Consider the following 13,127-nt stretch of genomic DNA (forward strand, 5'->3'; position numbering starts at 1 on the left):
CTATGCTAAGTCTTGGGACTAAGTGCAGTAGGCAAGTGATTTTATTGACTAAGGCAGTGGTTAAGTGAAACAATCTTTCGTAAATCAATTGCTAAAAATGATTAATCAATAAAAAATCATTTACGATCAAGAAAATATGCAGATATAAAAATTACAAAAATGAATTTCCTAATTTGACAAAGGAAAATATGCAGATATAAAAATTACAAAAATGAATTTCCTAATTTGACAAAGGGAAAATATTTTCCTGAAAATTAATTTCTCCAAAAAATTTGTCTTTATCGTGAAATGAAGTTGTTCTAGAAACAACACACCGTAAGTTCATATCAATTCACATCTTAACTAATCTTGAAACATCATGAATATATACTTCTACAACCTAATATGTCATACGTAAAGAAATAAAGATGTTTGAAAATTTCATGCTCCACTACTTGGAACGAGTTTTAGAGATCATGCAACCGCCTTCAAGAACAAATGGCTATGGCATGATTTAGGCTGCTCACTTAATATGTTTGCAGGGCAGTAAAAGTTCTCCAACTAAGAAACATGCAATACCAGCGTGCTTGAAGATTGCAAACAGCGCTATATTTTTTATTACATTGAAAATAGAAAAATAAAAGGCAAGCTGTTCCTCCTCTCATCTTGCCACTTCACTGAATCTAAAACCACATCTCAAACAAGGCCTCTCGGCCAGAAAACGTTAACCACACTGTGAGAGGAGCGGTCCGATTGTTTGAGTACACTTATACATCACCTATTGGAATTGCAAATAAAACCAGCAAAAGGAAAGATGATTTTAGTTTTTCAAACCACACCAACACACTAGTTGTAGAAACTTCTATCTATACAAGCAAAGAGTTCCTCATTACGGGATGGATGCTGGACATAGGCTTAAGCAGCCTCGGACAGACCCTCTTGAACCAGAGCAGAGTCCTAAAACAGAAGAATGCTTCATGTCATTACGAAATGATACATCAAAAGAAAACAGAGGAACTTAGAGCATCCTGAATCCCAGAAATTCAGTATAGAAGTACAGATAATTTCATCAAATAAAAAGGGGGAAGCGATTTCACAGAAGCCTGGTTCATCATCAGACCCAAATGGTACTGTGATATTTTGGACCAATCATAGCTCTAGCAATACCTATTGAAAACTTAACGATTCTTATGCATAAGACCAGATAGGAGAAAGACTGGCGATAAACATTAACAGGAGTTTACCATGTTTTCCTTGTTCTCAACAGTGTCCTCTTCAGGTAAATGCTTATTTTGACCTGTGAACAAGGGAAGATGACTTAAATTTCCTTCGTGTATGCAATAACTTAAAGCTATAGTAAGTCTGAAGATTTCTCACCTTCTTCAGCAGCCAATTTTCTTTCTTGCTTCTTTGCCTTTTCTTTGTTGAGTTCTTGTTTAACTGACTTCTGGGGCTTCTTCTGCAAGTTTCGAGTTTCTCTGTCTTTGAAGGTCTTGGAGTTAGCCGAATTCCTACTGACAGGTTCTCTAATCTTAGTGGCAGCTTTGGGCTTGGAGTCCTTGGCTGATTCTGCTACTGGGAAGTTTGAGCAGATTCATTGTTCAAAGACTTAGGTTTGAGCTTCCTAGCCCCCATCACTGAAACAGAGCTATGGACATCATCATCAGATGCTCTAGTTTCCTCTTCTGGCTCCTGAGAACAGGTTTGAGACACTTGCATCTGCTCTATACTCTCCGCAATATTGTAAGTTTCAAATAACTCCTTCAGTGATTCTCCAAATTCAGCAAGATTGTGACGTTGCGCATAAGATTTGAGCTCTTCCTGCATTTTCTGAACGGGCTGCAAATTTGGGTATCAACAAACAAGGTCAATTTTGTCAGAATTATCTACATATCTCTGATTGTCCATCCAGAAGAAGAAAACCTTGATCAGTGCAAGCTACTGTCTGAAGATGCAGTGTTTTACTCTACATTAAAGTGTGTTTCTTCTGGCAGGATGCAATTGTCCCAATCAAAGAAATGATAGACATGACCAATAATAATACATAGTCAAAATTATGTTTCCTTAAAAAAAAGGCCCCTGACTGAAATCTCCAGCTTTATGGTATGCAGTCACCTGGTGCTTACCATAAAGCTGCAGATTGAAGAAATCACTTCTTCTATTGCTGTCCACTGTGCAAATTATCTAGTCCCAGATTATCAGATTGGAAAAGAGGTTGCACACATCAGTTTTTACAAAGCCTCATTGGACAAGTTGCATTCATATATCAATAAAGCATCAAGCACAGTGCAAGGGTCACATGGCCTAAAATGAACCTCAGTTACGGGATTCATTAAAGAGACCTTGGCAGAAATGATTGGTCCTAATCAAAAGAATATCTGAAAATCCTTATATGACCAAATGACACAAGATGGCATACCTCACATCCAGCCTCAGAAGCGAGTTTGAAAAAGCCGAGAGAAATAGAGTGCTTGTTATCAGATTCCGAGAGACTAATCTGTGATAGCCAATACGATGTTGAAGCAAGAAGATTGTACTTCTTCCGCACAGACGACCGGGAGACGCTAGAGAGTGGTGTTTCGTTCTTTGCTTGACTATTCCCAGGTCTCCTCACTCTTGCCTCGGAGATTGGAGTCACGTTGCCACCCAATTTCGGAGCTGGATTCACACTGGACTTAGCAGGGATGGAAAGCCTTCTAGGTGGCTTCGCAGATTTCTCCTTCCCAGAGAGATCAAGAATGCCCATGCTTTTACTCACTGAGGGTGAGCGTCTCGTCCTAAACACAGTGCAATTGCAGCGACATCACTAAGCAGTTTACATACATGGAGCGCCCATTTTAGCAATACTTACCACAGTTGACGCCTATCAAAATGTCTTAATCAGCATTACATGAACCAGTCAAGATTTCTAACAAACAAAAGAGAGTCGATAATCAAAGTATCAAGTTTACAAACTGACTCATTAAACGCTTAATCAGCACATGTAACTTAAGCGCCCAGAAAAATCACATGAACCCGTCTGAAGAAAGGCAAGTCCTCAGGCACCATTAATTATACCATCTCATGCAATATACTCCCCCACCCTTTCAATCTGCTCAATCTAACATTGTAACTTAAAACCCTCCTCCATCATCGCGACAAGCACAACAGCAATTCCAGAACACACTGCGGCACACAGGCCCCCACACAGCATACACATCCAGCGCTCCATTCGCAAACGAGGTAACTCCAAGATCAAACGATCCCGCTCACGACCAACAAAGTCTCCGAACCCTCGCGCAAACCGACGCAAACTGTGCATCCTACAGACCAAAACATGCAAAAATAAATGATAGCTCGCTTGATCTTCGCACGCGACGAACGCTATCGACTCGGTCCGATTTCGGAAAATCAATCAATCAGTCACTCACACATACACAAAGATGCCCTAAACTACCGGCTGAAGAACAGAAAATTGTCAAAGCCCCCAACAGGAAAAGGAGAGGAGATTAAGGAAACCAACCTCCGAGACGAAGAAGAGCTCGCCGCCACCTCCTGCTTCTCCTCCTTCGGCTTCGCGGCCGATCGCAGCCCGTAGCGGAGCAGCTTCGGCTTCCCTGAAGAAGAAGAAGAACAAACTCGCTACCATCACCAACCGACGCAAGGATAGAGAGGGGACAAAAAAAAAAAAAAAAAAAAGAGAAGGATCGCCGAGAAACGCCGCGATTCGACTTCACCGCCGTCGCGAAAACACGAGAGAGAGATCACCGGAACCGGCGGATTGTTCCTTGGCGGCCTCTTCCATGTCCGATGTCTTCCCCTCTCCTCGCCGGCGAGCCTCCGATCCGATCTTCTCCTTCACTCCGGCGGTACTGAGGAACGATCGCGTCTCTTTCTCTCTTTCTCTCTCTTCGGCTGCTTGGGAGGTTTCAAGGAGCGGTTTCTTATACAACTCGCTCCAGAACTACAACTACCCAAACGGGAAAAAAAAAAGTGATCAAATTAATTTTAAAAAAAATTAAGAGAGGAAAACGTTCTTTTCTATTTTCGGGCGGGCCTCCCTGTCGAAACCGCTTCGGACGGCCGTGACGTGAGCTCGCCCGCTTTTGCCCCCCCAAGGCCAATCCACTGCCGACACGTGTGAAATGACACAGGGAGTAAGTGTGACGGCGTAAGGATGGGATTAACGGATAAATCTTTGGACTGCTGGAGCTTGAATGGGGCCCAAGTGCCGTTTCGGTCGGGGGCCCAGGAAGGGGAAAAAGCTCCGCGGAAAATTCGAAATTCGAATTTCGAAACGCACGGCCGTTGAGGACTTTTTCTTCTCCGTGGGTCGGTCAGACAGCCGTTGGATTGGAACTAGGGTTCGGACTTTTTGGTTAGCTTGCGGTTCTTGGGCCCCGTTTGAGCCCATTTCGGCCCGTGATGTCTCCACTTGTCGGCGCACAAATTCATACACCGCGGGACACCGTCCTCAACGGGCCAAATTTTTCCCAAAGCCTAGCGGAAGCCAGGAGCCGAAGGGAATATACTAGTGCTGTCAAAATGGTCCATATACCCATATTTTAACTCAAAGTTATGGAAGTGGATCATAAATGAGTCACTTAAAATTAAATATGATAATTAATGGGTTATAAATTTAAAAAAAAACCTACAATATATGGATTTTAAAATGAATTTATTTAGTTGGTGTTTGGTTCAGTTTTCTCAAAGATTTTAGGGAAATGTAAATAAGTAAGAGCCTTTTGAAAAATACAAAAACTATGTGGTAAAATATGCTTTTAGAAACAACTCTGAGAGAAAGTCTATTCGGTAGAAAAACATTTGAAAAGTCCCTTTAGATGACTAATTTAAGCTTTATAATTTTTTGAAATTGAAAAAATTAATTTATGCAACTTTTTAAATTTAAATATTGATAACAATGTTAAATATATGTATTAACAAATTTATAGATTAAAAATAAAATTTCTTTTTTTTGTTTTCATTTTTTTGGCTAAAAGATTCAAATGGAAAAAAATTCATATCAAGTGGACTTTTTCTCAAGAGTACTTCCATTGCAATAAATGTGGTAACATATGTCTCTAGGAAAGCAATTCATTATCTATAAAAATTACAAACATCCTTAAATATTACTTAAACTTATAACTATATTTGATTATGTAAATGTGCCATATCATAAGCTACATTATTATTTAAAGCATTACCCTCCTCATTTACATCATAGGAATTCATTGTTTATAAATTGGGATCCAATTTACTCTTGCAAAATGTTTATCATTTACGACATTTATTCATATTATAATAGTGCAAGTCATTGCTACTATGACCATTTTATTTGTTGTTTATGCGGATGACTTGATGTGCTCTTTAGAATCTTCCACTTCTTTTTCATCACGCCAAATACTCGTTCAATTTCAAATCATAATGAGAAATGAATACGATTGAACACTTTCTTATAACTTGTAAGTACAAGACCTCATTGAAACATAGACAAATGATCTAATTTCTTTGCATGGCCAAATAACCCGTGGGATTTAGATATCTAGCATTTACTAAATAGTATTTACTTATATAAAAATAATGTAAATTTAATAAAAAAAATACCACATACATATATTAATGTTTAAAAATAATTAATTAATAAAATTGTTGGAGGATGGGGAAATTGTAAATCACATCTCCCAAATGATCAACAATTGTAGAAAGGACATTTGCATAGAGTTGCAAATATCCCTTTCGGGAGAGTCATCCAAAAACTAGTTAAATTAACAAAATATATTAAAAACAAGAGATGTAACAAATTATTTAGATCATCCATCGACAGATCACTTATTAACCATCATATTTATGCAGACTCCCCCCAACAAAGAGAACACAAACTAGAAATAGGTCTTACAATAGAATGTAAATACAAATGGGTGAGTGATGACTTAAGACTGAACACCAACTAGAAACAAGTTTCACAATAGAATATAAACATGTCCCATCAACTAATAAAAATAAGTAGTGCAAATATGTTTAACATTACATCAATGTAGCATATGAAAGAGTTTAAATAAGTAGCTAATATCCTAGTGATGACTATGCTTTTTGAACTTGTACTTGATCCACGTAAATTTTTCCTAATCGCCATCCAAGTTCATGAAGATTTGTTTATTGTCTTTCTTTTTCTACAAATGATCAAGTGCAAAAAAGTGTAAATCTTGGGTCCTGTTTGTTAACCATTCTAATTCTCTCTTCTTCTTCTTCTTCTTCTTCTTCTTCTTCTTCTTTTTCTGTGTGTTATTGAAATAGAAAAAGAATATAAATCCGTTTGGCAATGTTACCTAATTTTTCTATTCCCCAAAACAGATCAGTGATGAAGAAAAGTAAAAAGTAGAAAAAACCTACTTCTTTGCTATCGGGAACAATTTCTGAAATAAAGGTCATTTCTCTTCTTTTTTTTTTTTTTTTTGTTCTACTTCCTCCTCGATTGTCGAGCAAGGTCGCTCCGAGTTCTGAACACCTCAATTTGTGCATCACCCTCTCGTTCGATGCTTCGAGCTCTTCTATTCGCTTTACCGACTTGCACTCTCCGCGGTCTTTTATCATATCTTGCCCACCAGCACTGGGATGAGTGATGCCATCTCTTGAACGAGCTTGTGTTTAAGGAGCTCGTTCTTGAGGTGCAACTCGCATTGACGGAGGTCCTCCACAAGGTGAAGGAGGTCCAAGATGTTCGGCAGGCAGGGCTGGACCTAGGCGAAGGAGTGCGGGAAGTAAGCCCTGAAGGAGCGGCCAAATGCCGCCTTCTGCGAGGAGATTTTGGGCAGCTCAGCGGTGATGACTTCAGCAAATTTAGTCATAGTAGAAAAAAAGGATCAAAGTTTGCGTTGCCCTCACACACATTGCGAGCTCACAACTCAAATATATGATTCCGTTTTGTTGGAATTACTCGTGCAATGAATATCTTCCATGGAAAGAAGTTTTTGGGTTTTTAATTATAGGAGACGGGTTTTGTGATAACTCTAGATAGGAAATAACTGGGCAAATAAGGAAAATCAACTACTTTACTTTGAATAAAATATAAAACTATACGTATGCAAACCATATAGGAATTTAATTGATGATAAGGCCTGAAAAGTACAGCTATTACAGACAGACCAAACGTAAACAAACCCTGTTGGAATTTAATTGATAGTGCGAATATGGAAGTCACAACTAAGAAACAAGCCATAATTTTATCGATGACACAAGTTTGGAAAAAAAAATACAATGCACGAAAGTAAAAATAATAAAAAGACTGTAAAATTATTTGATTTGTGTGAAGCTCTTTAGTAGATAAGCGATGGTATTTATAGTGGTAGTGCCATAACTAATTTTGAGTGTTTTCTAGCGGTTGTATCCATGGTCTTCCATCTCCACCAATTTTGTGCCTATATTCTCATGATGTAACGATTCTGCTCTCAAGCATTTGCTCCTCCAGAAATGCATGCCAGTTGTTCCACAACCTCAGCTGCCTTGTTATGCAGTGGCTTCAAAACCGATAACCATATCTCAAGGCTCCTCGTGTATTCAATCGTCTTCTAACACCTTGACAACTTACCAATCTTATCAATACTCTTCCATCGTTGTTAATCACTTGTTGTCGTATATCGAACACTGATTGAGGGTGATTATCGACGTGTACTAATATTGTGAATATCAACGTGTATTAATATCAATATCGATCTTAATAATTATCAACAATGCATCACGTGTTTGGTAATGTCCATGTATTAGCCACATGGTCATCCATGTCAATGACTTGGTCATTTTTTGGTATAAAGAGATTTGATATATTGGATGTGGTATTTTGTGTTATACATATATGATTTTCAGAGATTCATGTACATTGACACTGAGTCAGAATTCGTATTAGGTTTCTTAATTCACTCAGCGTGAATGCTTGGACAGGCGACTTTATTTTCCTGCTTTTCTTTGCTTTTTCACTCTCAATCTTGCTGAAGATATGGTTATTATGAGTGTGTTGCTGGTTTTCCACTGCCTTGTCCTTCTGACGCCTTTTGACGCCACTTTCGATCCTCTTTTTGTTTCCTTGCTTGTTTTCACACTGCTAATTTCCTTCATTCACACACGCATTATTGTCGCGTCGAAAGTGGCCCCAAGTCGACCATTTCGGTCAACCAGAAGGAGGAGGGAGCGGCAAGGACTTAAGAACTCGAAGAGCCGACCGCGTCCGAGAACTTTTATAGGAATTCCCCGCTTAAATTCGCCTTGGAAAATTCAGGATTGGAGTCATGTAACAGATCCGTCTGCGAGAATATGTAATTTTACATTAAAGGATTTAGAATATTGAACACGAAAGAATGCAATAGAGATCAAGAATACGGCATTACAAATAGACTTTTATCGGGAGTCAAATTATCAGCGGATTTGATAGCTAATTTTCAAGAATATGTGAATGAGGCCTTTGAGCGAAAAGCGTCAACAATAATCTTCCTTAAATGTTAGTTAGTATTTCTTTTTAAATCATCCCTCCAATGAAATTTCTTTTTTCATTTTTCATTAACAATCTAGATTGTATAGCAAACCCGTCTTGCGAATTGTTAGATTAAAATGTAGAATTTCCTTGGACATTGACGTTGCAATCTGACCTATTTTGTTCGGATTTGGAAACGAAATGGCCCTTTTTATATGGGTATAAGTCATTAGTGCAAGAAAAGTTCTAAATTTGTGACAAAATTTATGGATAGTATATAAGTATCACTACTTTCGAGATTTTTCGTAATTAATACTGTCATGCCCCAAACCTCGGGCATGCACACATTCCTCAGCGGTCGACTAAAATACGACGTTCTCAGAACGCATCGCCAACCCATTCGTTTTATGCAAATGCAAAAGCGAATTCATAAACTCCAGGCAACAATCAAACATGAGATAGAAAAACAGGACAATCAATTTTCACAAAACACACTTTATAAAATATCAGGTTTATATACAACAGTCTATATCAAAAAGAAGCTACTAAGCCAATCCTACCCCAAACCCAACTTATTCAGGATATGGGTCTATCACGACACCGTTAGGAATGTCGATGTCTAAAGGATCAGCTACCTCTACTCTAGGCCCTTCAACTTCGGGCCCTGAGTTCACCGTGATATCTTTCAAAATATCGGTGTCCACAACGGGCTCAAGTACCTCCACATACTCGATATCGATGGCAGGTCAGTCAAAACCTCTAAGGGGCCCTCTCGAACTCCGTTAGGCCCATTACGAAATCACGCTTTAAAGCAATGAGGTACCAATTGAGGTAGGCCCTCATCGGCCCAAATAATGGTAGCTATGAGCTCACAAGTCCAAGTGGTCCCATGGATAGGGAGAAGGGTACGCTCGGTCTCCACCTCCCATGGCCACCCAAAATGGACATACCGAACCTTCATTTAAGGACCCGAAAAATTTTAAACCATGACGGGGTGAGACAAAGTCTCAACGAGTTTACACCCTAAACCCCGATTAGGCTGAGAATTCACCTAAAGGCAACCTAAACATGCACCATACAGGACTTACCTCGCCTCAGCACCTTCTTGCACATTAGCCCATCATATATCTCATATGCACACAACAAACGTATTTAATAACTAGAACATCTTATCTCATATCTCAACAAATCACAGGGTCTTAATTATAAGGTCAAACCATTATAACATGTCTCATACCGCGCCACACAATTTTGTCTCATAATCAGGCGCATCTATTTCAATCACTTACGCATGTCCTAGTTATTACGACCCAACGGGTACATCTAACTCATCAATCAATGGTCATCCGGCATAACCGGGCATCATCTCGCCTCATCAAGCATGGCATTGTCCCATGTAACACATAAGGACGACACTACATAAGGAGAATCGGTTCGGCCTTTACCGCAATTTGGCATCTGTTGTCAAGGGCATCTGAACTTAATTAAGTATCATCCCGCATAAACGCATCAGGACAGATTCACTACCCCGAGTAAACACATTAGGGTATTAGGTGATCACACACTAACACATACCTGGCCAAGAACATTGTGCTTTATATTCAAATACTTCCATTTCAAATAATAGACTTGGCCAATTTTCCTCATATTAAAAATACCCGGTAAAATAATTGTGCGTGGTTACACAATCAAATTAAACCATAAAATGTGGTACCCTCTCATTTAAAAATTCCACGATTTTATATAGTACCTAAAATATTTTTAATATAAAAAACCGACACTCGGTATTTTTTTGATTAAATACCCAAAAAAATCACTTATTGCAATAATAATAAAAAATCATCACCAAGTACTCAATTGCGTAATTTAGCAATCAATTTCATGGATCAATTCAACCATGACAATCAACGTAAAATTTTGACAATCGGCTATCCCGACACAATTTACGCTAATTGCAATTAATTAAATAAGTTACAAATTATTTAAACTAAAACACTTGATTAATATAATTAATCTAACCAAACTAATCTAATTGAACTAATTAAACTAACCTAGCTAGGCTAATTATCTTAATCTAATTAATCTAACTCAATAACCTAACTAACCACCTAACTAACTAATTGGACTAACTAAATAACCTAACTAACTAGTTGAACTAATTAAGGATTAACACTAATCCTTAATTAACACTAATCCACCTTACTAAGTGCAATTAACTTCTTAATCCAAGATTAAGGCGTTAACTCACCGAATTAGCGAGGAAACGGGTTCACGGCAACGGCGGCTCGACAGCAGTGAGATCCTGTGTCTACAACGTCTCCCACGGAGGGCGGAAGGATTAGCGGCCAGACAAGCCTCACGGCTTGCTGTTGGAAGCCGGTTCTACTTGAGCTGGTTGAGGGGCTACCGGTGGCTGGAACGACGCGGATAGGGACGGCGGACGGATAGGTTGGCGGCTGGGCGGTGCAAGTGAGCGGACGGCTGCTCGGGATGGCGGTCAAGCGGGCGGCTTTGGTGGATGGCGGCGGCTTGGTGAGCTAACGAGCTAGACGCAATTTCCGGAATCATGAGCTCACAGGGCTGGTGCGGGTGGTGGGCGACTCTTTGGACTGGACAGCGCGGTTGGCGGTGGTTTGGTGGCTTCGGTGGGGTGGAGTTAATTGGAAATGGAGATTGCAAAAGGTGAAATGAAGAGGAAGAAAGCATAAGCTCTTACGTAGGGGCAGTCGTGAGCTTGAAGGAGGAGGGGCAACAAGAGGCCTTGGAAGTCCATGTTGCGGCCAATGGGCAACCAAGGGAAAATATCTTGCACTTGGATGCATGGACACCAAATTCTTCAGCTACCAAAGTCATGCCTTCCTCCAATGGGTAATTTTCCCTCAAATCTTCACAAAACAAACCCAATTAGCACAAAAAAAAAAAAAAAAAAAAAAAGCCCATGCAGCAGCCCCTACGAATTTCCCTCAAATTCCTCACAATTTAATTCAATTTGGTAGCCAAAATTTCTCTAATTCAGCCCAAAGAAGTCAATATGCAACCCAATGGCTAATTTCCTTCCAAAGCTTCACAAAACAAACCAAATTGGCGGACCAAAAATCCCTTAATTTTGCCCATCCGAATTCCTTGGTTTTACTTTGCCGAATTTGATTTTTTCGCACAATTCTGGGCTCAACAAAATTTTCCCAAAAGATGAGACGAGATCCTAAAAATGAATCGTGACACATTCGAACGTTCGATTCTCGAAACCGAGTTCAATTTCGAGGTTAAAATCAACCGGACACGATTTTAGTACAATCCAACCTACTTGATAACTTTTAGGGGATTTATCGCGATTATATCCCTTAATGGCTTCACTCAATAGATTAATTAACTCGTGAGTAATCAGCTTAGAGAAGAAGGACCATAGACACGTCGATGAAAAGCCCATATCATCTTATTGAGATGTGGTTGAAAATTTAGAATGTCACAACTCTTCCATTTTTATAAAATTTTGTCCTCGAAATTTAAACTATTACAATTCTTCTTCAAAAAGGTGGAGGTATTATCGTCTCATTGATTCTTCGATTTCCCAAGTAGCTCATTCTGTCTCGTGGTGTTGCCAAATCACTTTAACCAAAGAGATCGTCTTGGTACGCAGCACTTGCTCCTTTCGATCCACGATCTGAACTGGCCTTCCCACGTACGACACTTTGTCGTCCATGTCTAATTCTTCAAAATTCAGAACGTGGGTCGAGTCGGGTTCATACTTTCTTACCATCGACACGTGGAAGACATCATGCACCTGGGCAAGCCTTGGCGGCAACACAAAACGATACGCCAAAATCCCTATTTTTTCCAAAATTTAAAAGGGACCGATGTGCCTCAGACTTAACTTTCCTTTTTTGCTAAAGCGCGAAGTACCCCTCATTGGTGACACTTTAAGAAAGATGTGTTCATAAACTTGGAATTTCAATAGTTTTCGCCGCTTATCTGTATGACTTTTCTAACAACTCTGAGCGGTCTTCAGTCTTTCTCAAACGATTTTGATGGCATCCACTGACTGCTGAACTAACTCAAGGTCGGTAATCTTCTGCTCTCCAACTTTGTCCCAACAAACTGGAGTTCTACAAGCTCTGCCATACAATGCTTCAAATGGTGCCATCTGAATGTTCTACTTATAACTGTTGTTATAGGCGAACTCAAGTAGATGAAGTTGTTCCTCCTAGCTTCCTTTGAAGTCTAATACATGAGCTCGTAGCATGTCCTCGAGGGTTTGAATTGTCCTCTCAGATTGGCTATCCATCTAAGGATAATAGGCCGTACTATACTGCAACTTCGTTCCCAAGGCCGTCTGTAAACTTTTCCAAAAGACTGCTGTGAACTTTGGGTCTCAATCAGACGTAATTGTCACTGACACGCCATGCAAACGAACTATCTGACGCATGTACAACTCAGCATATCTGTCCAATACAAAATCCTTTTGCATGGCGATGAAGTGAGCAAATTTCGTCAATCTGTCAACACAGTTCATATAGAATCATTACCTCTTTGACTCATTGGTAATTCCATCACAAAATCCATTGTGATATGTTCTCATTTTCACTCGGGAATCTCAAGAGGTTGCAACAACCCTCTAGGCTTGCAATGATGTGCTCTCACTTGCTAGCACGTCAGACACTTGGTGAGATGTCTAGCGATATCTACCTTCATACCGGTCCATCAATAATGT

The 13,127-nt window shown here is 39.6% G+C and overlaps 1 protein-coding gene across 1 annotated transcript; it reads right to left on the reverse strand.

Moving 5' to 3' along the window:
* Positions 1 to 623: 623 nt before the first annotated feature.
* LOC104419291 lies at positions 624 to 3,864 on the reverse strand. Its single transcript, XM_039308275.1, has 6 exons — positions 3,727 to 3,864; positions 3,482 to 3,575; positions 2,399 to 2,756; positions 1,357 to 1,818; positions 1,224 to 1,276; positions 624 to 936 (listed from the first exon to the last, which is right to left on the reverse strand). The coding sequence occupies exons 1-4, from the start codon at positions 3,761 to 3,763 to the stop codon at positions 1,552 to 1,554; spliced, it is 756 nt and encodes a 251-aa protein (XP_039164209.1). The 5' UTR covers positions 3,764 to 3,864; the 3' UTR covers positions 624 to 936; positions 1,224 to 1,276; positions 1,357 to 1,551.
* Between the last annotated feature and the right edge of the window lie 9,263 nt (positions 3,865 to 13,127).

Source organism: Eucalyptus grandis, chromosome 3, assembly GCF_016545825.1.
Source record: "Eucalyptus grandis isolate ANBG69807.140 chromosome 3, ASM1654582v1, whole genome shotgun sequence".
Taxonomy (NCBI): Eukaryota; Viridiplantae; Streptophyta; class Magnoliopsida; order Myrtales; family Myrtaceae; genus Eucalyptus; species Eucalyptus grandis.